Consider the following 27,080-nt stretch of genomic DNA (forward strand, 5'->3'; position numbering starts at 1 on the left):
TTGTTAAACTAAATAGACTGAGCTCCCTTAGTGTACCACTGTAAAGCAAGTTTTATAATTCTATAATCATTATCATGGCAATTCTCTGAAGTCTCTGCAATTTGTCAACATCCTTCTTGAATTGTGGACACCAGATCTGGACACAGTATTCCAGCAGCAATCACACCATTGCCAAATACAGAAGTAAAATAACCTCTTTACTTCTACTTGAGATTTCCCAGTTTATTCATCCAAAATCTCATTAGCCCTTTTCGTCACAGTGCCGCATTAGGAGCTCATGTTTAGCTGATTATCCACTACGACACCAAATGATTTTCACTCACTGCTTCCCAGGACCGAGTTCCCCATCCTGTAAGTATGGCTTACATTTTTTGTTCCTAGATGTACACATTTACATTCAGCTGTATTAAATTATATAATATTCACTTGTAAACTGTTTACCAACTGCTCTAGATTGCTCTGTATCCTCTGGCCTCTTCATTATTTACTACTTCCCCAGTTTGTGTGACATCTGCAAACTTTCACACTCATATTATGTTTTCTTCCAAGTCATTGATAAAAATGCTAAGTAGTGTAGGGCCAAGGATTGATTCTTGTAGGACCCCACTAGAAACACACCTGCTTGATGATTCCAGGTTTACAATTACATTTTGAGACTTATCAATTAGTCAGTTTTTAATCCATTTAATGTGTGCCATGTTAACTTTATATCTTTCTAAGTATTTTTACTCAAAATGTTGTACTGTGCCAAATGAAATGCCTTACAGAAGTCTAAATATATTAATTACATCAACAGTATTACCTTTATCAAACTTGTAATCTGACAAAAAAAGACATTGTTAGTATGACAGGATCTATTTTCCATAAATCCATGTTGATTGATATTAATTGTATTACCATTCTTTAATTTTGTATTAATTGAGTTTTGTATCAGCCATTCCATTATCTTGCCCAGGATTGATGTCAGACCGTCAGGCCTATAATTACCCGGGTCATCTTGTTTATACTTTTTAAATGTTGGCACTTTAGCTTTCTTCCAGTCTTATGGAACTTCCCAAGAGTTCTAAGACTTATTGAAAAAGTTAACTGTACAAATTATATTGTTTAACCGGTTAACAGATTAAAGAGAGAGGGGCTGGGGTCATTCTGGCCGGCCCAGGAGTTAATGGTTAGGGTGGGTTTAACAGTAAGACTAATACTTACTGAAGGGCTAAAACCCATATGCTGTTTATGTTACAACCTGATATATAGACTGTGTCAGCTCTTTTTACAGGCCCAAAGTCCAGAGTTTGGTCAAGAAGACAGAGGCCTAGCAAACAGTGAACAATATTAGCTAAGAAGCAGAACAAACAAAGGACAACCTTGCTTTGTGCTAAGATAAGTTTGGTCAGCAAGAAGCCAGGTGGAAATTATAATTGGGGGCTTTATCTCAAAGTTGCAAACAGACCTAAGGAATGAAAGGGGCCCTGTTTCTTCTGTAAAAGAGGTGCCTTCCTACACTCCAGCCTTGAGTTTATGGAAGAGGTTCAAACATGTCAGTATGAGATATGATATCCTCCCTTTCACAGATGTACACAGCTCTTCCAAGCCATTGCCAGTGCCTGCCTTAGAAACACAAATGAACAACTAAAAGACAATCTTTATTGCTATATACTTTTCATTTGTCCTTTTGCTTTAACTCCTAGGTGTGTACCTGTCGGACAATCAGGGGAGCTACTTCATTCTTATGGATCCCAAATCAGAATTCAACATATATATTAACACACACTATAGACTGGCATAGGAAGAAACTCCTATAAAAATGGACTCTAGAAAGTGAGAACTTTGGGGTCTGATTCTGCAAACCAACTTCCAGGAGCATCAGATGTGCATCTGACAAGGCCCTGCTCCCTCCTCATGTCCAGGCCACCTGGCCAGTAGCTTGGCATGAGCAACTCTAAGGCTGGTAACTATGATAACAACCTTGCAGAACCTCTGTGTGTGTGTGTATGAATGAATGTCTGAATAAATATGAGATTGAATGGAATGTTACAGCTATAACTAACTGCTTACTATGATTCTTTCTGTATTCACAATAAATGTGGCATTTTGCCTTTTCCCCTTTAATAAGATCCTGCTGGTTTTTAATTTATTGGTATAACACAGGGGTCTGGGATTGCCTACCCTGTCATTTCCCTCTGCCCATGGAAAACCCATATAATCTGTTGTAATCAGTTGTTTGGCAGTGTCTCCGAGCCTAATAAATGAGGTGACACTCCATCAGCACTGTATGTAATAAACCCACATGCTTGATTCTACACAGTGTCCATATTTTGTTCCTTCACTTACTGATTAACCATTTAATATTTTACATCTCTAATTGAAAATCAATATCAGCTAGCTCTTTTTAAATTCTTTGATGCAGATAATCTGGACCTTTTGATTTAAAAACGTCTAACTTCAGTAGCTCGCAGTTCCCAGATTATCAGGAGGAGGCTCTGACAAGTCCTCACTACAGCTAGCTAAATAAGGATTGCAGAACTGTTCTCCTGAATTTGGCATCTGATCTAATCACCAATTCCAGGGCGTAATGTTGGGTCAAGGTATGAGCTAAACTCCAAGTACCTGCCCTGCAGATCTCCAGTAAAGAAATATTTTTAAGACATGTTTTAAGAGATTGCCTAGACTCTAGTTGGGTGGGGTTGCATCCCTGCCCATCTTGGATAACAGTCATTGATAGACCTATCCTCCACAAATTTCTCTAATTCTTTTTTTTTTAAACCTACTTATACTTTTGTCCTTAACAACATCCCCTGACAAAGAGTTCTACAGGTTGACTGCGCTCATGTGAAGAAGTATTTTGTTTTATTTCAACCTGCAGCCTATGAATTTCATTGGGTGACCCTGGTTCATTATGTGAAGGGATAAATAAATTTCCTATTCACTTTCTCCATGCAATTCATGACTTTATAAACTTCTATCATATCCCCCCTTAGTCATCTCTTTTCCTAGTTGAAGAGTCAGTCTTTCTAATCTCTCCTTATATGTTCTATATCCCTAATCATTTTTTGTTGCCCTTCTCTGTACCTTTTCCAATTTTAATATGTTTTTTTTGTGATGGGGCCATCAGAACGGCACACAGTATTCAAGGTGTGGATGTGTCACGGATTTCTATGGTGGCATTATGATATCTTCTGTCTTATTATTTGCCCCTTTCCTAATGGTTCTTAATATTGTTACCTTTTTTGACTGCCACTGCACATTGAGCTGATGTTTTCAGAGAACTCTCCATGATGACTCCAAGATCTCTTTCTTGAGTGGTAACAGCTAATTGAGACCCCATCATTTTGTATATATAGCTGGGATTATGTTTTCCATCTAGTACAGAGTAGTTGCTATGATATGTTATATAGGGAGCTGGTTTTGACATGAGACTTTTTTGAATTGCTCTTCCACTTCCATTATTTATAGCAGGCCATATAAATGTGATAGGAGGAAAGCCCTCATGCTTAGAGAAGCGCCTTTAATTTGTCCCATGAAATTCTGTTCAGGTTTTGCTGAGATATAAAATCACCATTTGCTTTTTCTTACTCGCATGCCTCTAGTAGTTTTTGGCAGCATGGCAAAATAATAATTAAGCATGGACATTCTAAAGTGCCAATGCAGCAGCAGCGACAGTGGCAACACATGGCCTGCATGGCCCATCCACACCTTTGGAGGAACCACATGAAGCAGAAGCTCCCTCAATTCTCAGGGAGGGGAAGGAGAAAGAGACCCATGCTGGGTCCCTGTCAACCATTCCTGGACCCAGTGGTCCAGGGTGGCCAACCTGAGCCTGAGAAGGAGCCAGAATTTGCCAAAGAGCCACAGTAACATGTCAGCAGCCCTCCCATCAGCTCCCGCCCTCCAGCCCCCAGTGCCTCCCACCCACGGGCAGCCCCACCAGTCAGCATCTCCTGCCTGCCACAGTCAGCTGTTTTGCATGTACAGAAGGCTCTGTGAGGGAGGAACGAGGGCATGGCAGGCTCAGGAGAAGAGGCATGGGCCTCGGGGAAAGGGGTGGAGCAGGGGCAGGGAGTGGGGCAGAGCAGGGAATTGAGCAATGAGCACCCCCAGGCAAGATGGAAAGTTAGCATCTGTCGCTCCAGCCCCGGAGTCAGCGCCTATGCAAGAACTGCATATTAACCTCTGAAGAGCCGCATGCAGCTCTGGTGCCACAGGTTGGCCACCCGTGCAGTGGTCTATCCTCTCTAGGGTACAAAAAAGATACCTCATGCTTCTAGCTACTGTTTTTTGCCTTGTAGCTCAAGTAATATAAGTCTGTGCTACAGGACTCAAAGTTCAAACATTACTGTTGATGCATGAATCCTAGGAAGTAGCATTACAGTTATATAATAGAATTTGGTTTTACCCTTTTCCCTTAAAAAAAAAAACCCTAGGAAATTACAAAAACACAATCCTGTTAGAAATATTATTTAGATTTCAAATTCAAGCACTGGAAAATTAACAAACATAAGATTTATGACTGTTACTTTAACTCTGTCACTTGTGCATATGCTTTGCTAGTCTTTAATTAGATGATCACCGTTTTTTCAAGGTACTCCTGCCTCAGTAGGTTGCACAGAATAGCTGCACAAAGGGATGGAATTAAGACCGCACAGGCCTCTGTAAAAATGGTATGCCGAGCTTTCCAGTGTTTAGCCTGGCTCTGTGCAAATTCCAAAGCTGGTCTCTCTCACCAAAAGAAGTTGGTCCAATAAAAGAGATTACCTCACCCATCTTGTCTCTCTTCTTTTAACAGCTTTTTTGCTATGTGATAAATATATATACTCAGAGTTTCCCCTGTGTCTCCTCCTCCTTTCTAGTCCCCTTTATTTTTCAGCTCTGGAAGGTTTTGAGTAAAATAAAACAAAACAACGGAGAAGCAATAAACTATGCTGAAGTCCAACAAAATTGAGAACTAGGGTCCTCCCATTCTTTTTCCTTCTCTGACCTTTGGCAGACTTGAGACGTCGGGGGGCGGGGAATGAAATACAAGAGGGCGCCGTGCCAAGAAAATTCTTGGGAGTAAAGAACAGAGCACAACACCCATCCCCCTCCGCTCCTCGAGTCGCCCCTCACTTCATTCCCCCCCCCCTTTTGGTGATTGGCGTATTGTGAACGCAATCAGAACTCGAGATGGAGACTGTCGGGGGGCGGCTGACCAATGAGGCAGTGAGGGGCGGGCATAGCTGCAAGGCGGAGTTGTCTGTTGTTGCAGCGCTCCAGCTCTCTGGATGCGCGTCTGAGTCGAGGCTCACTGCGACCGGGGGAGCCGGGCGGCAGTAGTCTTTGATTCACGAAGCGCATCCGTCGCAGGGGTCGCCTAGTCAGGAAATGGCCGGCAGTCGGAACCACGCCAAGGACCAGCTGAAGCAATGGCAGGATCAGCGAGGCCTTCAGGTACCCCAGGGGCTTCGTGCCTCGGGTCCCCGCGGCTCAGGGAGCCCCTGAAGCGGGCCAGCGAGGGACCCGTGAGGCTGGGTCTTCTCTTTCCGAGGGGCTTCGCTCCCCGCCCGGCGCAGCCCCGCCGGCTGCCCCGAGCGCCCCCAGCCTGTGGGTTTTGCAGGCTAACGGTCACAGGGCGCGCGCCTGGGGCTGCGTCCGGAGGGGGCGGGTGGCTGAGATGGAAGCTCCCACCGTGTGGCGGCGCGAAGGGAGCAGGCGGGGAGATGGTACCTTCCACTTGGGGGGGTGCGAGGGGGTGCGAGGGTGACGACGGGGTTGGTAGGAGAGTGGAGACCACGCAGGGAGGGGTGAGGCTTGGCTGAGTCGGTGGGGAGTGCCTGCGGGAGGGGTGCTCCCCTCGGGCTCCCTGAGCTGCCGCCATGGAGAGCTGGGCAGGGGCGCTAGAGAGGATGATACTTTGCCCTTTAGCGGAGCACTTCATTTCTGCGCCAGCAGGACGTAGGCCTGATTTACTCTTAAAAATTGGATTGAGCTAGACAGGTTGCTCAGGCCTGTGACAGTTTTGCACCCCAACTGCTGTAATGGGGCTGGGTCAGCAGAAGACGCTGTACTGCCCGAGAGATGGATTAACTACAGTGACTGAAATGTCTACAGGGGGATGGTGCAACACGGTAGCACTGCTGCTGTAGTGTAGACATACCCCCGAGTCTCACAAGTCACTTCTAAGGCGGTATCTCCATTTTACAGGTGGCAAAACAGGTACAGAGAGGCTGAGCTGGGAGTAGAACCCCAGATTGCAGCCTCCTAGTCCCTTGCTGTCAATGGTAGTTTGTATTCTCTCTTGGCTAGAAAGGGATTAGAGACCTGATTTTCCAAACTACTAAGCACCCCAAAACTCCTATTGAAGTGCACTGTAGCTGTACATACTTAATATGTCTGAAAAAATCAGGATCTAGGATTCTGCTGTTATTACTTTATATAGTAAGACTTTAGACTTTGATTACCTTTGTTTTGCTTAATGGAAAACCAGAGGTTTCCATATTCCTGATTGTTTTGTCTGGCTTTAGACATAGTGGTTTATACCTCAGCTTAAGCAAAAGTATAATTGAGAGCCATATACAGGCAATAAAACAGCACTACGTCAGGTGGATGCAACAAGGAAGCTCTAGCATTTACCAGTCTTGAAAGTAGATTGTGACCACACATTATATAATGACAGGTTTCAGAGTAGCAGCCGTGTTAGTCTGTATTCGCAGAAAGAAAAGGAGTACTTGTGGCACCTTAGAGACTAACAAATTTATTTGAGCATAAGCTTTCGTGAGCTACAGCTCACTTCATTGGATGCATTGAGTACTCCTTTTCTTTCTGATAAAAGTAATATTTACATTTCGGGTGAAATTCATACTGATGAAAGAGGGGCCCACCACAAGGTGCCCTGTGCCATTTAGTAAAAAGAGGACCTTGGAATAAAAACTAAAGATGTCCTCAGTTTAGAATTTTAAAGTAACTTGTAGACAGCAACTAGTTACACTCAAAATATGTACCTTACGTTTGCTGTGTGGTTTTGGTTAATGGCAATCATAGTCTAATCTAAAGGCTAAAGTCCTTTTACTGTGAAAGGATTAAATGTTGTATTAAACTAAACTTGCAGATTAAGGATTGAGTTCAAGATAATATTCCTCTCACTTAAAAAAAAAAAAAAAAGTCAGATGGCGCTCAAATCTGCAAGTTTCCCATAGATTTCAGAAACTCATGGGAAAGTTGCAGATTTAAGCGCCGTTTGGTTGTCATTGAAAGTATTTTTTTTAAGTGAGTGGGAACAGTAGTTCGAAAACAACATTAATCCTTGACTCTGTAGAATAATAATTGTAAGGGAGTTAGCTCTGTTTTAGAAGTGTGATTATCCTATCCAGTAGCACCCTTCATTTCCTTACTAATGCACTTGAGAGTTAATATGAAAAGTCATGTGTAACTCTTTCCAGTGTGCTCTACCTCATTCAGAACGCTGATTGTTAAGTCTTATGACTTGCTTTTTATAAAAGCCTTAGCGCCCAGTCTTACGCAGTATGACCTTTGCTGCATAAAATGACAGGATAACTCAGGATTCTCAGGCTCAGTGATGCAAGTTTCCTCAAGTATCAGAGGGGTAGCCGTGTTAGACTGTATCCACACAAACAACAAGGAGTCCGATGGCACCTTAAAGACTAACAGATTTATTTGGGCATAAACTTTCGTGGGTAAAAAACTCCCACTTCTTCTGATGTTTTCAAGTTTTCTCAGTAACAGTAAGAATTGTACTTACTCTTTTTAGTAGTGATGCTCTGTATTTACAGGTGGTTCTTTGAAATTGCCATTGTGTTGCCTGTTTTGAGATGTGGCATTTATCTTTGGAATTTTCTAGAAAAAAAAAACAACACACCTCTGCTTTTTGGGTGCTGCACAAGCCTCTCTTCCCAGCAATACGCATGAGGTAGCTGAGGTTACATAAACTGAGCCTCGTTTCCCTTTCCAGTCAGATTTGAGGAGAGGAGTCAGAGTGCCCAGGTTCTGATTCTTACCAGACTTGTCTATTTTTGCTTGAGAATTTTTAAATAGTTGAATATGCTTAGGATTTTTAGCACTCTCAGGCAACATGATAGCAGTGTTCTACAAGAACAAACATGGCTGTGCCCACTCTCCCCTTTTCTGATGGAGGCCTTCAATCCAGCAAAGAGAACATTCCTGTATTAAATAGCAAGTGAAGTAGCAGACCACGCAGGTACACATATCTAAGAGCTGTCATGGAAACTTCCATGCTAACTTGCTTGGAAACCAAGGATGACTAGCTTGGAAGCAGCTAGAGCAGCAAATGATGAGGCACAAGTAAGGACTCCTTATCTCCTTCCATTTACATGGATTTGATCAAGGAGCACCAGTTTTCCCACGGCCCTCACTCCCAAATTTGTGTGCTCAGGAGAGATGAGAATCAGGAACATCTGATGTGGAAGAATCCCAAATTGCTTTTGGAACTCTAGTATAACACCCCTTCATGTCCCACTGGACTTTTCTGATGTCAGGCTGAATTATCTATGTATTCTGATCTTCTTGAAAGCCCTCTGCTTCCAGCCTACACTCAGAATATTTTTCCTCACTTACTTGCTCTTATTATCTCATCCCCACCTCACATAATCCTGGCCCTCATAATCCATAAATGGCCTACAATAAAAAAAAAAACCCTGTAGAATGAACACATAAGCAACATGCTCAAAATGCTGGTTGATATGTGTTTGTATTCCATTCTCTCACTCTTTTTTGCCTGTTTAGATTGCAAGCTCTTTGGGGCAGGGAACCTTATCTTGCTATGTGTTTTGTACACGGTGTGGCAAAATGGGCACTAATCCTAAATGGGGCCTGTAGGGTTACTGCAGTACAAACTAATACCCTCTGCCATGTGGTGGTTTTGAAGGAATGAGAATATATTCTGATTTGTTCAAAATATATGAAAGTTTAATGTTGCAGAATTTTTCACAGCTGCTACTATAGATAATTAAACTCAGAGCTGATGAACTCTTCAGGGATGGGGTCACACTCACCCAGAGAGATGCTGTAGGTTTTACATGCACAGGTCTGCTGGCTGGTAATTAGATACAATGTGGTAGAGTTTGGATGGGGAGTAATTTGTCACACTGTCTGGAGTGGCTCACAACTCTGAGTGCCAGTCTCAGATCAGACTGGCAGAAAACAGGGCACCACTCAAACTGGTGGTATAGTCTAGAATTAGATTTCACCAAGCCAGTAAGTAACAAATGTGAACTCTTGGATCAGTAGACTAGTCTTACTATGGAGTCACAGACAGTCCCTTAGGCTCTCCAACTTATCTTGCCACCTAGACAAACTGGATTTAGAGATAAAGAGGAAAAAAAAAAAAGTCACACCATATCAGGTTGCCCCCAGTCCCAAGGGACTAGCCACTTACCCAGATCAGTTGTTACTCCAGACCTTTCACCAAAGACAATGCTGGCAGTCAGTTCTGTAGTATACTAACTATAGGTTTATTAGCTAAGAAATTAGTGAGAGGTTAAAGCAGGTAAAGTAAGTGGGTCATTGTTTGTAAATCCAAATGGTGGCAGTGATAAACTGCCAGTTTCCCAAAAACGTCTTTTCAGGATACCCAGATGATCTTTGGGGGTCTCTACTTTGCATCTGCTATGCTTCCCTGTAGGAGTCCAAACAGTCAGAGATGGATCATTTCTTGGTCCATATTTCTAGCTCCTTTACACAAAAAGGAAGCTGATGGTGTCTTTACCCATGTGAGCTTTTCCTTTGATGACAGAGTGAGGAATGCATTTTGAATTTTTGACCTCCAGTCATTACACATAATGACCACTTGCTTTTAAGATATTACTACTCCTCTTTTGCATTCCCTAATGTTTCATTTGTGTTTGATGGGTTATTTAGTTACAGGGGTATATTCAATGTAAATGTTTTCTGTTATAATGTAACAGGAATTGATAAGTGAGAATAATAAAAGTAGCATTCCACTAGCTATCATGAAGTTTTTAAAACATCTGAACAATTTATATATTTATCCCTCACTTTGATCTATGCTAATATACAAGTGAATTGACCTGAATACATTCTGTGACGCTGGTCATGGTAGACGACTACTATTGACTTTACAAAACATATTAGCCAAAGCAAAGTATTGTGTCTTTAAAATATTCATCAAGGGAATTCAGAATTTTGGATAGGTACCCTTTTACTTGGAGTTTTCAGATAAATATATATAACACCTCCCCACCCCCCCCAGTTCCCCAGACTCTGAACACTTTGATGCTCTTCAGGGCTTGGATTATTTACATTGTTCCAGTTATTGACAAGTCTGATTGTACTTCTTCAGCTGCAAGAAGGCTGAAGACATCAAAGATCTGTGGACCTTGCTACTAGAAGAAATGACCTGTTCAGGAAAGCATGGATAAACGTTCCTGTTAAACAGAACACATCCCACTTAAAACTAAAGAACAAACCCAGCCTCTGATCTGTGAAATGAATAAAGAAAAGCTTAGGAGTACTTGTGGCACCTTAGAGACTAACCAATTTATTAGCGCATAAGCTTTCGTGAGCTACAGCTCACTTCCTCAGATGCTTATCGTGGAAACTGCAGCAGGCTTTATATATACACAGAGAATATGAAACAATACCTCCTCCCACCCCACTGTCCTGCTGGTAATAGCTTATCTAAAGTGATCATCAGGTGAGCCATTTCCAGCACAAATCCAGGTTTTCTCACCCTCCACCCCCCCACACAAATTCACTCTCCTGCTGGTGATAGCCCATCCAAAGTGACAACTCTTTCCACAATGTGCATGACAATCAAGTTGGGCTATTTCCTGCACAAATCCAGGTTAACTCACTCTCCTGCTGGTAATAGCTCATCCAAACTGACCACTCTTCAAGTTTAAATCCAAGTTAAACCAGAACATCTGGGGGGGGGGGGGAGGTAGGAAAAAACAAGAGGAAACAGGCTACCTTGCATAATGACTTAGCCACTCCCAGTCTCTATTTAAGCCTAAATTAATAGTATCCAATTTGCAAATGAATTCCAATTCAGCAGTTTCTCGCTAGAGTCTGGATTTGAAGTTTTTTTGTTTTAAGATAGCGACCTTCATGTCTGTGATTGCGTGACCAGAGAGATTGAAGTGTTCTCCGACTGGTTTATGAATGTTATAATTCTTGACATCTGATTTGTGTCCATTTATTCTTTTACGTAGAGACTGTCCAGTTTGACCAATGTACATGGCAGAGGGGCATTGCTGGCACATGATGGCATATATCACATTGGTGGATGTGCAGGTGAACGAGCCTCTGATAGTGTGGCTGATGTTATTAGGCCCTGTGATGGTGTCCCCTGAATAGATATGTGGGCACAATTGGCAACGGGCTTTGTTGCAAGGACTTCTACATAGAGTGCTTCCGCCGACGTGCACGGGCTGAAATTGTGGAAAAGCAGCATCACTTGCCCCATAACCTCAGCCATGCGGAACGCAATGCCATCCACAGCCTCAGAAACAACTCTGACATCATAATCAAAAAGGCTGATAAAGGAGGTGCTGTTGTCATCATGAATAGGTCGGAATATGAACAAGAGGCTGCTCGGCAGCTCTCCAACACGAGTTTCTACAAGCCATTACCCTCTGATCCCACTGAGAGTTACCAAAAGCAACTACAGCATTTGCTCAAGAAACTTCCTGAAAAAGCACAAGATCAAATCCGCACAGACACACCCCTGGAACCCCGACCTGGGATATTCTATCTACTACCCAAGATCCATAAACCTGGAAATCCTGGGCGCCCCATCATCTCAGGCATTGGCACCCTGACAGCAGGATTGTCTGGCTATGTAGACTCCCTCCTCAGGCCCTACGCTACCAGCACTCCCAGCTACCTTCGAGACACCACTGACTTCCTGAGGAAACTTCAATCCATCGGTGATCTTCCTGATAACACCATCCTGGCCACTATGGATGTAGAAGCCCTCTACACCAACATTCCACACAAAGATGGACTACAAGCCGTCAAGAACACTATCCCCGATACTGTCACGGCTAACCTGGTAGCTGAACTTTGTGACTTTGTCCTTACCCATAACTACTTCACATTTGGGGACAATGTATACCTTCAGATCAGCGGCACTGCTATGGGTACCCGCATGGCCCCACAGTATGCCAACATTTCTATGACTGATTTAGAACAACGCTTCCTCAGCTCTCGTCCCCTAAAGCCCCTACTCTACTTGCGCTATATTGATGACATCTTCATCATCTGGACCCATGGAAAAGAAGCCCTTGAGGAATTCCACCATGATTTCAACAATTTCCATCCCACCACCAACCTCAGCCTGGTCCAGTCCACACAAGAGATCTACAGTGCTAATAAACAATGGTCACATAAACACCACCCTATACCGGAAACCTACTGACCGCTATTCCTACCTGCATGCCTCCAGCTTTCACCCTGACCACACCACACGATCCATCGTCTACAGCCAAGCTCTGCGATACAACCGCATTTGCTCCAACCCCTCAGAAAGAGACAAACACCTACAAGATCTCTGTCAAGCTTTCTTACAACTACAATACCCACCTGCAGAAGTAAAGAAACAGATTGATAGAGCCAGAAGAGTTCCCAGAAGTTACCTACTACAGGACAGGCCTAACAAAGAAAATAACAGAACGCCACTAGCCGTCACCTTCAGCCCCCAACTAAAACCCCTCCAACGCATTATTAAGGATCTACAACCTATCCTAAAGGATGACCCAACACTGTCACAAATCTTGGGAGACAGGCCAGTCCTTGCCTACAGACAGCCCCGCAACCTGAAGCAAATACTCACCAACAACCACATACCACACAACAGAACCACTAACCCAGGAACTTATCCTTGCAACAAAGCCCGTTGCCAATTGTGCCCACATATCTATTCAGGGGACACCATCACAGGGCCTAATAACATCAGCCACACTATCAGAGGCTCGTTCACCTGCACATCCACCAATGTGATATATGCCATCATGTGCCAGCAATGCCCCTCTGCCATGTACATTGGTCAAACTGGACAGTCTCTACGTAAAAGAATAAATGGACACAAATCAGATGTCAAGAATTATAACATTCATAAACCAGTCGGAGAACACTTCAATCTGGTCACGCAATCACAGACATGAAGGTCGCTATCTTAAAACAAAAAAACTTCAAATCCAGACTCCAGCGAGAAACTGCTGAATTGGAATTCATTTGCAAATTGGATACTATTAATTTAGGCTTAAATAGAGACTGGGAGTGGCTAAGTCATTATGCAAGGTAGCCTGTTTCCTCTTGTTTTTTCCTACCTCCCCCCCCCCCCAGATGTTCTGGTTTAACTTGGATTTAAACTTGAAGAGTGGTCAGTTTGGATGAGCTATTACCAGCAGGAGAGTGAGTTTGTGTGTGTATGGGGGTGGGGGGGATGTGAGAAAACCTGGATTTGTGCAGGAAATAGCCCAACTTGATTGTCATGCACATTGTGGAAAGAGTTGTCACTTTGGATGGGCTATCACCAGCAGGAGAGTGAATTTGTGTGGGGGGGTGGAGGGTGAGAAAACCTGGATTTGTGCTGGAAATGGCCCACCTGATGATCACTTTAGATAAGCTATTACCAGCAGGACAGTGGGGTGGGAGGAGGTATTGTTTCATATTCTCTGTGTATATATAAAGCCTGCTGCAGTTTCCACGATATGCATCTGAGGAAGTGAGCTGTAGCTCACGAAAGCTTATGCTCAAATAAATTGGTTAGTCTCTAAGGTGCCACAAGTACTCCTTTTCTTTTTGCGAATACAGACTAACACGGCTGTTACTCTGAAAAGAAAAGCTTGTTTCTGTGCATACACAAGTATTACGTTTTTCAAGATAGACAAAGATGTAAAACACCTAGGTATATGGGGCCAACCTTCAGAACTTAACTATTCTAGAGCTAAATGCCATTTTATCAGAAGAGCAGCACAATCTCTTACAGAAGCAAACAAATGCCTTTAAATAAGCAATAAAGGCCCTTCAAATAGCATTTAGTGTATCAAACTTAACTTTTTAAGGTTAATCCATGTAGAGTAAATTTATGAGTGTTGCTCTAAAACATGCCAAAAAATCCCATCAAGAAAATATTCAGACTGCCCCACTCTACCATACATGAAATGACTGTATTTGTGGTATGAGGAAGAATTAAATTAATTTTAGATTTGGCTTTCAAATTTCTTCCATGGTTAGACTAGTCAATGAAGCTGTGAGAGTAGAAAAGTCACTCAGTTTAAAAAGTTGCAGCAGGTGCTGTAAGTATTAATACAGTTTAGTGTGATCTGCAGAGTGATCGAGGAAAAAAAAAACATTCATATGCAGTTATACAAAAGGCGCATGTCCTCAAAGTAGTGGATTTGTGGTAGCTATTAAAATAATAAAATAGTCTGGCTGGTTTTACGTGTACAGGGAGAGTCCATTAAGGATTTAAAGATTGTTCTGATCTTGTTGCCTCTCTTCTGCCTGGCTTCCTACATATTCATTGTAGTGCAGAAACCACATCTTTAGACGCTTCCACTTCTCTCAGACTGCCTAAGCTAGCAAAATAAGCTTGATTGCTTTTGCTATAGTAGTCATGATCACACTCTGTAGCGATAGATGTTTAACTTAATTGACTGTCCACTCCAATGGACCAGCTGTTTCACTTTGAGGGCACAGAGAGGCTGTTGGACACTGTCAGACACTGCTTACATTGTCAGGGCTGATGGCATTTCAGTGCCTGACTTGCAGAAGTGTGTTCTGAATTACTTGTTTCATAATGAGGCTGGAAGAAGTAGACTTTTAACTAAGTTCTGTTTCCCTAAAAATTAACTATTAAGAGGGCTCTCATTCCAATATAGTACAAATGTATTTTTGACTTTTAGAGTGAGGCATGAGAGCTTAGCAAGCAATTCTGAAGTAACATTTCAGCAGAGTTCCTAAATTTTGAATGACTTGGGAAAAAAAAGCTACTAAAGTTATTAACAGTCTTTAAAGCAAAGCATATTAGGAGAGTGAGAGGGGTGCAGAACATTTACCATTACTCCAAGTATTTTAGTGATTAAATTCTTAAACATAAGTTTGAAAACCAAACCACCTGCTTATTTTGCAAGTTACAGTGTAAAAAAAAATGTGAACTTTAAAAAAGTTACTAGTTATTTAAGTCCAGTAGCATTAAACTCTTGAAAGTTAGTATGTTGTCTTATCTCCTTCTTAATGCTTGTTCTTTCAGTTACTGAAGTCCAAAAACTATATTCAATAAGTAGTATGCCTTGTAGTATTTTTCCAGTTTTATACAACTATCCATCAAATTTTAATGTTAACGCAGGGTTTTGTTTTTTACATTTAAAATTATGTATACCCTCACAGTAACCATTATGATTAAATCATCTTTGATGCAGGAAGCAGTTTTTCCTGTAGCTTCAGGAGTCGTACTATTCTACAAGTCTATACGATTAGAGTTATTTTCACTGAATTCTACTTGATTAACCATAAAGGTATGGAAGTTTATTTTACTTTTTCCGTTGTAGTAACTTGATTTCTTAAAAATCATTTTTGCATTTAGAAGCCAGATGCCTTGACCACTGGAGCCGGGATCCCAGTAGGCGATAAACTTAACATCATGACAGTAGGGCCACGTGGCCCTCTTCTTGTTCAGGATGTTGTTTTCACTGATGAGATGGCTCATTTTGACAGAGAGAGGATTCCTGAGAGAGTTGTGCATGCCAAAGGAGCAGGTGGGTTTAAAAGGCATGTGTTCCTTAGCTGCCTAAAAGTCTGCTAGAGAATGCCAGTGAATTAATATTGCAATCAAGATTGTGTAATGAGGCAGATAAAGGCATGATGTATGAAATTGATATTAGGCCAAATCCTGTTGGGGGCCGGGGGGGTGGTCTGTGAACTCCAGCTAGAGAAAACAAAGAAAAGCGTTTAGTTTTTTTCCCACATTTGACATAGAGATAAATAACTGTGGAAGCAAAGTAGCTTACCATCTAAGAAAAGTCCTGCAGGGACCTGCAAAACACTTTTGTGTTATATTTTCTCTTTTCAGAGGACTTAAGAACCTGACAGCAATTTGGTGTCTATACTTAGTTATTTAAAGTAAGAGGAGTAAAGACATCTGTTTTACAATTTATCAAAATTGTCTGTCCTGGAATAAAGCCTTAATTACTAGATCTAGTGTTTACCTAGGGAATGATTAGATGTTAGTACTTCTACAAAAAGAAAAGGAGTACTTGTGGCACCTTAGAGACTAACCAATTTATTTGAGCATAAGCTTCTACAGTTTACTAAAGCAGATAAATGCCAGTTCAATTACCCTTTAGGGCAGTGTTTCTCATTCTTTTGTACTGATGGCCCCTTTAACATAGCAAGCCTCTGAGTGTAACCCTCCCGCCCCCATCAATTAAAAACACCTTTTTAGGTATTTAACACTATTATTAATGCTGGAGGCAAAGCAGGGTTTGGGATGGAGGCTGACAGCTCTCAACCCCCCATGTAATAACCTCACAACCCCCTGACGGGTCCCAACCCCCAGTTTGAGAACCCCTCCTTTAGGACAGCCTATTAAAAAAAAATCCGTAACTTCATATCTGAATAAACTTTTACTAGCAACAGTAAAAAAAAGTGTTGTTCTTCACTTCTTTTTAGATGAACTATTTATATCATCTATACTTTAATAAGACTTTTATATTTAAAATGAGTAATCAAGTTGCCACATATAAAAGGAGAGAAACTAGCAAAAACTGTAGTTAGACTCTTTCATGGCTTGTTTTTGAATAAGGTTTCATGATCAAAATAGCACTGATTACTTATTTCTAATATCAGTTTGAGAATTTGGATTCTGTTTTCATGATGTAACATGCTATTTTTGTTAGTTTCATATGGGTTTATGGCATTAACTTGAAGGATTAGTGAGTTTTCAAGGTTCATAAAAATAAGAAAGTATCCAGTTTTAGTGAACTACATAGAAAGTTTCATTAAGTAACACTCAACTTTCAGTGCATGCAAATGAAAACCTATAAAGGAGTACTCACCTATGTCTAAGATCTCTTTCTCCAAGCAGTACCTGCCCAGATTGATGCTTTTGTTTCAAGCTGAGGTTTATTCACCCCCCAAGTTAATTTTATGAGCGTTAACGCCTTGTTAACTTGTTTTGCTAATTGGAAATCAGAAATAATGCCCCTCCTCCCCACATCCTTTTCCCATCAACTACAAGTGCCTCCCTCAAACCGGTAGGTAAGAGTTTAACAACACTAACATACAGAGTGTTGCCAAAGGCAATAAGCATATTGGCCTAGATCTTCATAGGTATTTAGGTTCCTAACTTCCATTGATTTCAATACCTTTTGAGCTTCTGGTTCTGATTCTTTTCATTCAGTACAAATATATTCATAAGTATGTATACACTTTACTTACACGGCATGTCTGAATCCTTAGGATCATAGCTGCTAGCTATGCCATACCACCTACAGCTGCAAACTATTAGGTGGTGAGCATTTAGTAATTAGCCCCCTCTAATTTATAATCCCTAATTTTTGTGTTTTTTTTGCTGTAAAAGCCACAGTATTAGCACTATTAGAATATGAGAGAAATTATACAGCACCAGAAAAAGAGGAGAAAAGTCATCAACCCCAAAGAACAAGATCCACATTTCCACCAAGCCAGGTGAATTATGAGTGTATAATTAAGAATTTATAAAAGAAAATTCCCTCTGAAGACTTTTTCCCTTTATGCTAACTGTTAGTTACCCTTTATCATTGCTTCATAGGTAATATGATGTCACCACTTAACTAAACAAATGTGGTATTACAGAAACTGTAGATAGCTACAGGCTATGTTTCTTCATAAAATGAGACTCTGCCTTTCCCATGACAGGAATTTTGCTCTTGTGTAGAGGACTTCACCAGTCAAATTACAGTTAAGAATTTTAGAGAGGGGAAAATTAAAACTTACTGTGTGGGATCTCCCACTTCCTAAATGAGATGATTACATCTTTTTGCCTTTACATGAGGTCTTTGGTGGAACGGATGTCCTCATAGGTAGGTACACCTACTCATCTGCTGGTAACATGGCACACTGCAACAACTTCCATCAGCTGTTTCTCCTCTATTTCCTATCAGACTCTGTGGAGGTGTCTCAAGTTATCAAGGCTGCAGAATACTAAACAAATACCTTAGTTACCTGCCTGTATTATGAGATAGTGTACAATCTGCAAATATAAAAACATATCCAATGTACTGTATATACACAAACGGCAAAATACCTTTAAAATACCACTCACGTTGAATACTAAGTCAAACTTAGACTTCTAGGCTATGATTTATTTTATGCTAAGGAAGTCTTGATAGCCATGTGATGCTCTGTTGTGGTTCTGGGATGGATGGCCTGCAGAAACCTCTGTTGCTCACAGCAGCATGCCAACCTAGGTGTAGTTGTACTGGGCACTGATGTTCTCTATAAAATGCTGTATGTTAAGTTTTGTGAAGTTTGGCGTGCTCCATATCTCTGCTCAATGTTCTCTTATGCAGGAAACTGAGTTTCGTGATCCTAGGATGCAAACAATCTAATTGGAATATGTAGTTTCAGAGCCCAGCAAACACAGATACAGCGAGCAACAATTTCATTTCATTTGAAAGAGGGAAGGCTACAAAAAAGCAAGAGTATCAAGAGGCAGAGAGGGGTAGAGGAAAGAAGTTAGCAGAGTGGTGGCTTGAGGTGGAAGAGAATGTTGTTGAGTTTTCTCCAATTGCCATAAATATTTCTCCCGTTGCCCTTCTCCAATATCTAGTACTTTGGTTGTGCCCCCTGATATTAGCGAAAGTCATGTCACCTCTGTGGTTCACAGTTCATCTAATCACATATAAAAGTAATTTTGTTTTGTTTTTTTCAGGCGCTTTTGGCTATTTTGAAGTGACACATGATATCACCAAATATTGTAAGGCGAAGGTATTTGAGCACATTGGAAAAAGAACACCAATAGCCATTCGATTCTCCACTGTTGGTAAGGTGGTGTAATTAATGTGTGCCTTTTATATAACACGTGTATAGAATCGCTAGTGTAACACAGTTCCACAAAGTATAAAATTTCATGTTCTTTTGACCACTTCACCTGCCCTTTGCCCTTACTCCTCTCCCCTAGATTTATTCTAAAATCTTGAGTAGTGTTAAGCAGCTGCCATTTCATGTAACATCAGTCTACCGGAGACATTTTTCCTCCCAAGTGTGAGAAGAAGTATGGTCTTCGCAGGAGACTTTGGTTTTATTCCTTGCTCTGCTATAGGCTTTCTTTATGAATGTGGGCAGGCCATGATTAACGCCTTTCTGCCTTGGTCCTCCATGAGAATAATTATCCCTCTTTTTCATTCTTACTTGGCAGCAATGTTGTAAGGATAAATTCATTAATGTAAATATTATGGGAAAGAGGATCATAAAAAAAACAGCTTTCTGTAAAATAAAATAAAATAAACTAGCCTTTCCCAAATCCTAAGATGGGTAAGTTACAGCTTTTTACGAATGACTTCAAGTGCCAATATCTTGTACATTATATGACTGAAAATGTGAACTTCTTTTATGCCATTAGAAAGTGGGAGGTTCTAAAGTTACCATAGCTATTTATATTTTGCAATACTTTTATAGTTACAACTTTTTGGGTCCTTTGTGATAGTTCTAAAATCTTCAAGATGGTCAAATCAGGATTCTTGAATCTTCTGAAACAAAGTAAAGAGTCTATATATCTTAGTAACCCTGGAGATTTGCTTGTGTGGGTCAAAACTCTGGCAGCCGAACAATGCTTATTTGCTATGAGGGTTTGGAGAGGCAACTGGAGTTACTGACACAGAGCATGTACTAAAATAGGCTGCTGAACTTTTTCTGCACTGCTTATGTGGGTTTTCTCCTGTCTGTATAGCAATCTTAGGGCTTGCCTATGCGTGGACACTCAGGAAATTTTATGATGATTTAACTAGTGGTGTGATGGTAAGGCGTATTAGTTAAAGCGTATTAAATTGCTGTGTAGACATACTTTTTCAGAAGTAAGGTGGATTAGTTAGGAAAGCCAGTCTATATGTAAGGAATTCTGGTGTAAAAACTTCTAATAGGTCAGGTTGGTATAACTTACTCAGTGGCACAAGAGTTGTCCATGGAACTGCAGATGCATTGCTCGCTCTGTCTACAATTCAGGCCCAATGTGTTACAAGCATTCAGGTTCCTGAAATAGTGGGGCAAATATACTAAAATTCTCCAGTGTGGATAAGGTTTAAAAAGAAACAATAATGGTTGTGGGCCTCTACTTCTCTGTCTGCTTATGTTAAATATAAGGTTGTGTGATTTCTCTCTCCCCCCCCCCCACCACCATTTTGACACTTTCACATATACACGTTTCTTCTAGCTGGAGAGTCTGGTTCGGCTGACACAGTTCGTGACCCTCGAGGCTTTGCAATGAAATTCTACACAGAAGAGGGTAACTGGGATCTTGTAGGCAACAACACTCCCATCTTCTTCATCCGTGATGCCATGCTGGTGAGTGAGACCATGGGTGTAGGTGGTTTCAGCAGGTGAGATAAAGACGTCCCAAGGATTTGTACAAGTGGTGAAGAAAGGGTAATGAGAAGCATAAAATACAGATTGGCACTGAAAACTTATTTTACCCTGATAGTTCAGTATAGATCTGGAATTTTTTGACTGAAAATGAAGCTACTTTGAGAAATAATTATGCTTATTTGCATTTAAAGAAACAATCTGTGTAACGTCTGAATGGCTAGTAAATAGGTTTAGTATTTAATACATGTTTGTATTTTTACCTTTTGTATGATCAGTATTACTAGTCTGCGAGTCAAAATGGCTAAGGTATTTTCTAGCTGTCATTTTGAATTCAGAGCATTTAAATTTTTTTTTCACTTTTAAAAAGTTCCTGTAACCCTTTTAAATGTTGAAACAGCAATTTAGACATTGCTCATTACACATTTAAAAGACTATCCCCTTACCAAATAACAAAAATGGATAATGAGTAAAGTAGTTACATTTACATTAAAACTGGAGTATCTTTTATAAAATGTAGGCCTATTTTGAATGAGAGGGCAGGATTATTATCTCTTTCAAATTTAGTTAAGACATTAGAGATAGTTGCCTACCGTAGTTCACTCAGTCAGGGCCAAATTTGGCAGTCTTTAATTGTGCAGAACTCCAATTTAGTTCAATGGAAGTCTTGCTTAAGTTAGAACCATAGAATTTGGTCCAATGTAAGTTTGTCCCTTCCTGTCTTAAGTGCTTTTTTGTGTGTGCCAGTGTGCATCCCAATATAGGGTTGCATGCACCTCATGCCCATGAGACTAGGGGACATGTATGTGCCCTGTGTCTCCTTCTGTGTTCATATAAAGGCATAAAAAGATCTGACAACCAATCCCCTGGTTCTTTGCTCAAGTTAAACTCCTTAATATTTTGAAAAATCTTTGTAATTATGGATGATCTTCTGTTTTGACTTGTTTGGTCAGACACCCTTCTATATGCTCCCACACTATACAGCATTTCTGTAATGGTAAACTCAAAACCTGAAGGCGTCAAGTCCTATCTATACTGTGATGGGCTAATTATCTTTAAGGACAGGCACAATAGGTGCTTCTTCCATCTTGGAAAATCTCATATTCTGAGAAGATGCTTGGTATGCTTATCCTGCTCCTCAAGGACTTTTTAGTTGTGAAGCTGTATCGCCACCTTCTAGAGCAGTCCATAAAGGTCTCATCAGATCGAGAGGAAAGGAGTTCCAAAATCCTCCTTAATAGACAATCCTGCATCATCTAGCATCCCATTGAAGACAAGTGACTCTTAAGAATATTATGGAGAAGTCAGCACCAAAGAGAGACCTGGTGACGCCATTGGCACCAGGACCAAAGCAGACACCAACACCTCAGGCATAGAAGTTGTGCACTGAAAGGAGTCTCCTGCTTTGGTGATTGGAACAACCGAAGAAGGTCAGTGTCCTCCCACAAGGACTGGTAAAGCAAAACATTTCTTGATAAGTTCTCCAAACCCACAGCATCAAGGGCTGGGGAGAAGACTTCAATGCATCAGATTACCAGCATTGATCTCAGTGCCAAAGGTGCTCCCAGGGGCATTGACCCCAGCCTTGTGGGAGAAGGCTTGGGTTGAACCAGGTCCATCCCGGTGCCAAGATATCCACTGCCACCGGTACCAAAAGTACCTTATTCATTGGTGCCGCTCCCCGAGGAGGTCTACTTACTCCTTACAATCACTGGGACATGCTTTTTTCCCTGTCATCATACAGGGAACCATCCCTTTTGAAGTCTGCAGGTGTCATCACTGAGAGATCTGTGGACTTCTACAGACCCCAACCACTAGCAGCACTCCAAGATTGGAATTGGTCCAGTTACCTGTACACATATGGGATGCCACCATGGGACTAAGTTCACAGACACTGAGAAATCTGTATTGAGGGAGAGTTTTTTGCTCCAGCATCTTCCCTGGCTGGATTGCCAACACTGGAATATCAAGAGGAGTGGTATCCAGGGGCACAATATCAACACCCTGTCTTGCCTCCTAAGGATCTTTCCACATCATTGCCAGATGAAGTGATATGCTTGGCACTGGTACTGGAAGACTTCAGAGCTGTCGAGGAGCTTCTTGTGTGGATTGCTAAGACTCTAGAGAGCAAGACTTCAGTCATCTCAGAAAAGCACCACAAACTATTCAACATCCTATCAGCTTCTGGTCCTTGCAGAATCATCCTCCCCATTAATGAAGGACTACTATACCCAGTGAAATCTCTGTGGCAGATGCCGGTCGTTATATCACCACCAGCAAAACATGTTGAGAAGAGGTACCAGGTCCCCTTTGTGGGGTTTGAGTACTTTTACACCAGAACACTGGCTCCTTTAGTTATTTCAACTATACTTAAAAAGTCAAAGTCAAATGAGTACACAAAGGACAAAGACTCCAAATGCTTAAACCTGTCTGGGAGGAAATCCTACTCATCAGCATTGCTACTGCTACAGCTGTAGGTGGCTTACGTCCGGCCCTGTTGGCTAAGTACGACTTTCTGACATGGGACAGGGTGACACCCTTCCTTGCCAAGCTCCCTCATGATAACATAGAGGAATTCAAAGTCACAATAAAATGATAGTTTTAACTGGCATTTGTTCTAGCCTGCAATCAAACCCAAAATGCCTTATGAAATGTCTGTTGGAAACCTGCTTGGTTCTCTGCCAGCTTCCCTGCCAAGCTGCTGAAGAAACTGGGCTTTCAGGGTCCACGGCTCCAGAGCAGTTCAGCCCTCTGGACTGCCCCAAGGTTTCCCAGATCTGTGACTCCAGGAAAACCTTAATATGCCAGGGTTTCCAGGCTCCCTGCCATGGAGCTGTGATGTTGAAAACCTTGGAAGCCCTAGCTCTAACTGGGGTTTGGCTCCTGGTTCCTCAAGATGGCACTGGAAATCTTGACAACCCCAGCTTGAGCTCCCAGGGTTTGCAGCTCTAGGGCAGCCCCACTGTACAGACTTTTCCGGGCTGAGGACCCTAGAGCTTCCAGACCCCTTGACCAGCTGGCTCATCGTACTGCTGATTCTTGTTCATATAAATACTTTACCAGTTCAAGTTTGAGGGTGAAATTAACACAATGGTTTTGTTGGTAGTATCTGGATAAAGCTGAAAACTCCTCAATGCTCTGTTTTCCTTTTGTTACAGCTTTTCCTACCTCTGACTCTGACCTGTCACTCCTAATACCATTTTGAAGTGCTGATGATTTCATACTTGCCCCATAGTAGCTTAAAACATATTTTTTAAGTCAAGAGCCATGTACCACTTGTTGTGGCTGAAGTAGGTTATATATGTCCAGATACTTTGATCTGTTTTCTTGAAATGCCAGTAGTATGCAAAGAGACCCTGGGCATAATTGTAGAGAACTTTTGTCAGTTCTTGCAATATCTTCAAACTTTTAATTCCATTAAATTCATCTTAATTTTGTTTGTTTGTTTGAAATTAGTTTCCATCCTTTATACATAGCCAAAAGAGGAACCCTCAGACTCATCTGAAGGATCCAGACATGGTGTGGGACTTCTGGAGCCTTCGTCCTGAATCTCTGCACCAGGTGGGAGCTTATTGCCTTTTGAACTCAACTTATTCTTCCATGAACAGGGAACTCGCATATTAAATCATTGGGTTTTCTTATTTTCGGTGGGTTTTTTTTTTAAATATTTCAGTTTCTTGGACAGTCTGGGAATTTTTATTATCTTTTTGGACCAATAAGACTATATAATAATAAATTATTAACAATTAACTGAAATTCAGTAAAGCTCAAATTATGTGCTTTTAGCCACCTGTTAAACTGTAACTACTGTACTAGGTTTTGGGTCTTTTAAAATTTTTCTGTAAAGTTAGCTAATGATTAGTTAAAGTGATTATCTAGTGTTCTTATTTTTCTTGGCTGTATTTTACTTGGACCAAGACAAAAGTAAAGAATTTAAGACTATCAGTATGTTAATATTGAATTAAAGCAGCTGAACCATTCAGAAACAGCAAAGATTTGCTGTTTAGTCAACCCAAGTATAAGAAAATTAACATTAAAAAAATTAAATATTTCTGGGAAGATAATGCTGATATACTTCAAAGCTCAGTAACTTTAAGAAAAAGTGATATTAAAGGGTTTTGTGAAACCCCAAGTTCAAGAACAAACAGCATTTTCTGTGGCTATTGAATGCTATGCATGGAATTCTCTACCTTGAAGGGTTTTGCTAAAACTGGTTTGTTCAGGATTTTAACTTTAAGTTCAAAATATGGTGCTTGCTGGAAAAGTTGTCAGTTAGCTCTAAAACTACAGTAGCTAACTTACTCCTCTTGAAAAAACCATTGTAATCACACATGAGGTTGGTGTCCATCTTTCACTTCCTCGTTAAATACTTCATATAGACTTAACTTTATTGCATGTTCAGCATCTTCAATGATCCAGTTATTAGAGCTGTTGTGATTATGTTTCAGAAGTTGTCAAACAGGCCTTGGCACATGAACAATCATTATGGTTTGCAGCATAAGACAATTTCCATTTATACCGTTGATTAGAGGAGCCTGTCTGCTGTTTATGGATTAGTGACTTTATATTGCATCAGTTTACTAATTACTAGAATTGACTATGCCTTTTATTCAGGTATCTATCTTGTTCAGTGATCGTGGTATTCCAGATGGACACCGTCATATGCATGGATTCGGATCCCATACCTTTAAACTGATTAATGCTCAAGGAAAAGCTGTTTACTGCAAATTTCATGCTAAGGTATTGGTTTTAAGTTTACCTACTTGGAAATATTTTGTGCTAAATACAATTCCACCATTATAAATTGGAAGTACGATAGGGCAAAATGTTTTGCAATAGTTGGTTCTGCAGATTTTTATGCAAGTCTTGGCAATATTATATAATCTTGCAGGTCTCATTGAGGAAAGATCTTCACAGGCATTAGAGTAATAGTCTAATTTAAGAGTTCTGTAAAAGGTTTTCCCATAAGCTTTACTGGTTGTTATTACAAGAATCTTTTCAATCCATCATTAAACATATATAAAGATTGTCCCTGCTTTGATTTCCACTCTGCTTCCCGCATGCTGTGATAAGCAGAGATTCTTCTTCGAAGGCCTTTGTATATTACCAGTTATGGTATTCAAGGTGTTTACACAGTGAGCTTCCGGAACCTTATGGAAAACCATGCTTGTTGTGCCTGCTGGAGCTTTCTTATGACACCATAGATTTTGGGTCTGAGGTTATATAAGGGAGGAGCAATCCTGAACACCTTTCTTGGTGCCATTCAGTGCAGATGTAGGAATCCTACCTATGTCCATGCCCAACCCTATCACACTTTATTTTCCTCAAAGTTCTTTTATATTTATTTAAGTACTAAGAATAATTTCTAGTATAGTAAGGATTTGGGGGGGTTGTGCATATTTCAGAAATTTTTATGGCATCTTAGTCTATTTTGTGCATGTGTTGTACTTGGTTCCTTGGTTCAAACAGCCTAGGGTATAGTCCAGACAGGCATTCAGTAGATGCACTTTTTATCCAGGATTTTTCTGGAGTCCAGTGCTTACTTGTAGTTCTCTTTTTGCTTAGGGGAATCACATCTCCTGGTGGGTGTGAGGTGTGTCGGGCTTTCACATCTGAAGTCCATAAAAACAGTCAAGGAAGGCTCCAGGCCTTCCTAATGCTGAAGTTTCAGCAGGCAAAACCTGCAGAACAGTCTGAGATCCATGGTCTGGGTTATATGTGAGGTTTGGACTGGCTGTCATTAGCATCTACAGTTTTAGATTCCTCAGGATTCCTCTGAGCCAATTTCAATTCTTACCATCACTTGCCAGAGATAAGACTAAGTCTAATAAGACTAAGTCTAATGTGGTTGTAGCTCCAGTTGGATTCAAGCCAAAGACCTTAAGTCAAGGGCTCTGGTTTTGGTAGCTCTTTGGAACTGAAGCCTTCAGACCCCTGTCCCCAGCCTAGAAGGGAACTTCAGGGCCTAGCCTGTTCGAGATGGTGCTGAAATGTCCTTAGGATCTTAAGCTAATTAAGGCTCCAGAAACTATTGCTGATGCATTGATTCCCAGTATAAAACCAAAAGAGCTTCCCTGAGAACTTGCTTTTTCTACTGATAGTGTAGGCCTTTGAATCCTTGAACCCTTCCTAGCTTTGTTGAGGCAACTTTGAGCTTTTATTCTTTGCTCCAAAACACAAGGAAATGAGAATGCAGTTTCTAAAGACTGAAAAATATTTCAAAAGTAAAAAGCACCATTCCAAAGAACATGCTTTGAATCAGTCTTTCAACATGAGACTGCTTCCCTCTTGCCCTCTGCTCACCCCCAAAACACCCTTCACAGGGGAGGGTGGATTTGTGTAAAACAGCTGTAGCTGGGTAGGAAGCCCTGTTTTTTTTTTTTTTTTTTTTTTCCCAAGAGGGTATACCCGAGGGGACATTTTTGTTCCATTCATGCCCCTTCTGTGTCTCCTGGGTGGCATAAAGGGGAATACAGAATCTGACTTATAGAGCCAAACAAAGAGTACATTAAGCAGTTACCTAATTTTATTATTTTAAAAATATTCTGTTA

The 27,080-nt window shown here is 41.0% G+C and overlaps 1 protein-coding gene across 3 annotated transcripts in view; it reads left to right on the top strand.

Moving 5' to 3' along the window:
- The first annotated feature begins 5,189 nt into the window (after positions 1–5,189).
- The window catches only part of CAT (catalase), a 38,284-nt gene continuing 16,393 nt past the window's right edge, over positions 5,190–27,080 (top strand). The window contains exons 1-6 of one of the 3 annotated variants that reach the window (XM_078853254.1): positions 5,190–5,421; positions 15,393–15,488; positions 18,884–18,994; positions 20,381–20,511; positions 23,986–24,090; positions 25,144–25,269. In XM_078853254.1, the coding sequence (XP_078709380.1) occupies positions 5,397–5,421; positions 15,393–15,488; positions 18,884–18,994; positions 20,381–20,511; positions 23,986–24,090; positions 25,144–25,269 (594 nt within the window). In that variant the 5' untranslated portion in view covers positions 5,190–5,396. Of the gene's footprint in view, positions 5,422–15,392; positions 15,489–15,556; positions 15,729–18,883; positions 18,995–20,380; positions 20,512–23,985; positions 24,091–25,143; positions 25,270–27,080 lie in introns of all 3 variants that reach the window. The other 2 variants (XM_073347924.1, XM_073347925.1) reach the window with 2 other exon arrangements.

The sequence above is a fragment of the Lepidochelys kempii genome, chromosome 6 (genome assembly GCF_965140285.1).
Source record: "Lepidochelys kempii isolate rLepKem1 chromosome 6, rLepKem1.hap1, whole genome shotgun sequence".
Taxonomy (NCBI): domain Eukaryota; kingdom Metazoa; phylum Chordata; order Testudines; family Cheloniidae; genus Lepidochelys; species Lepidochelys kempii.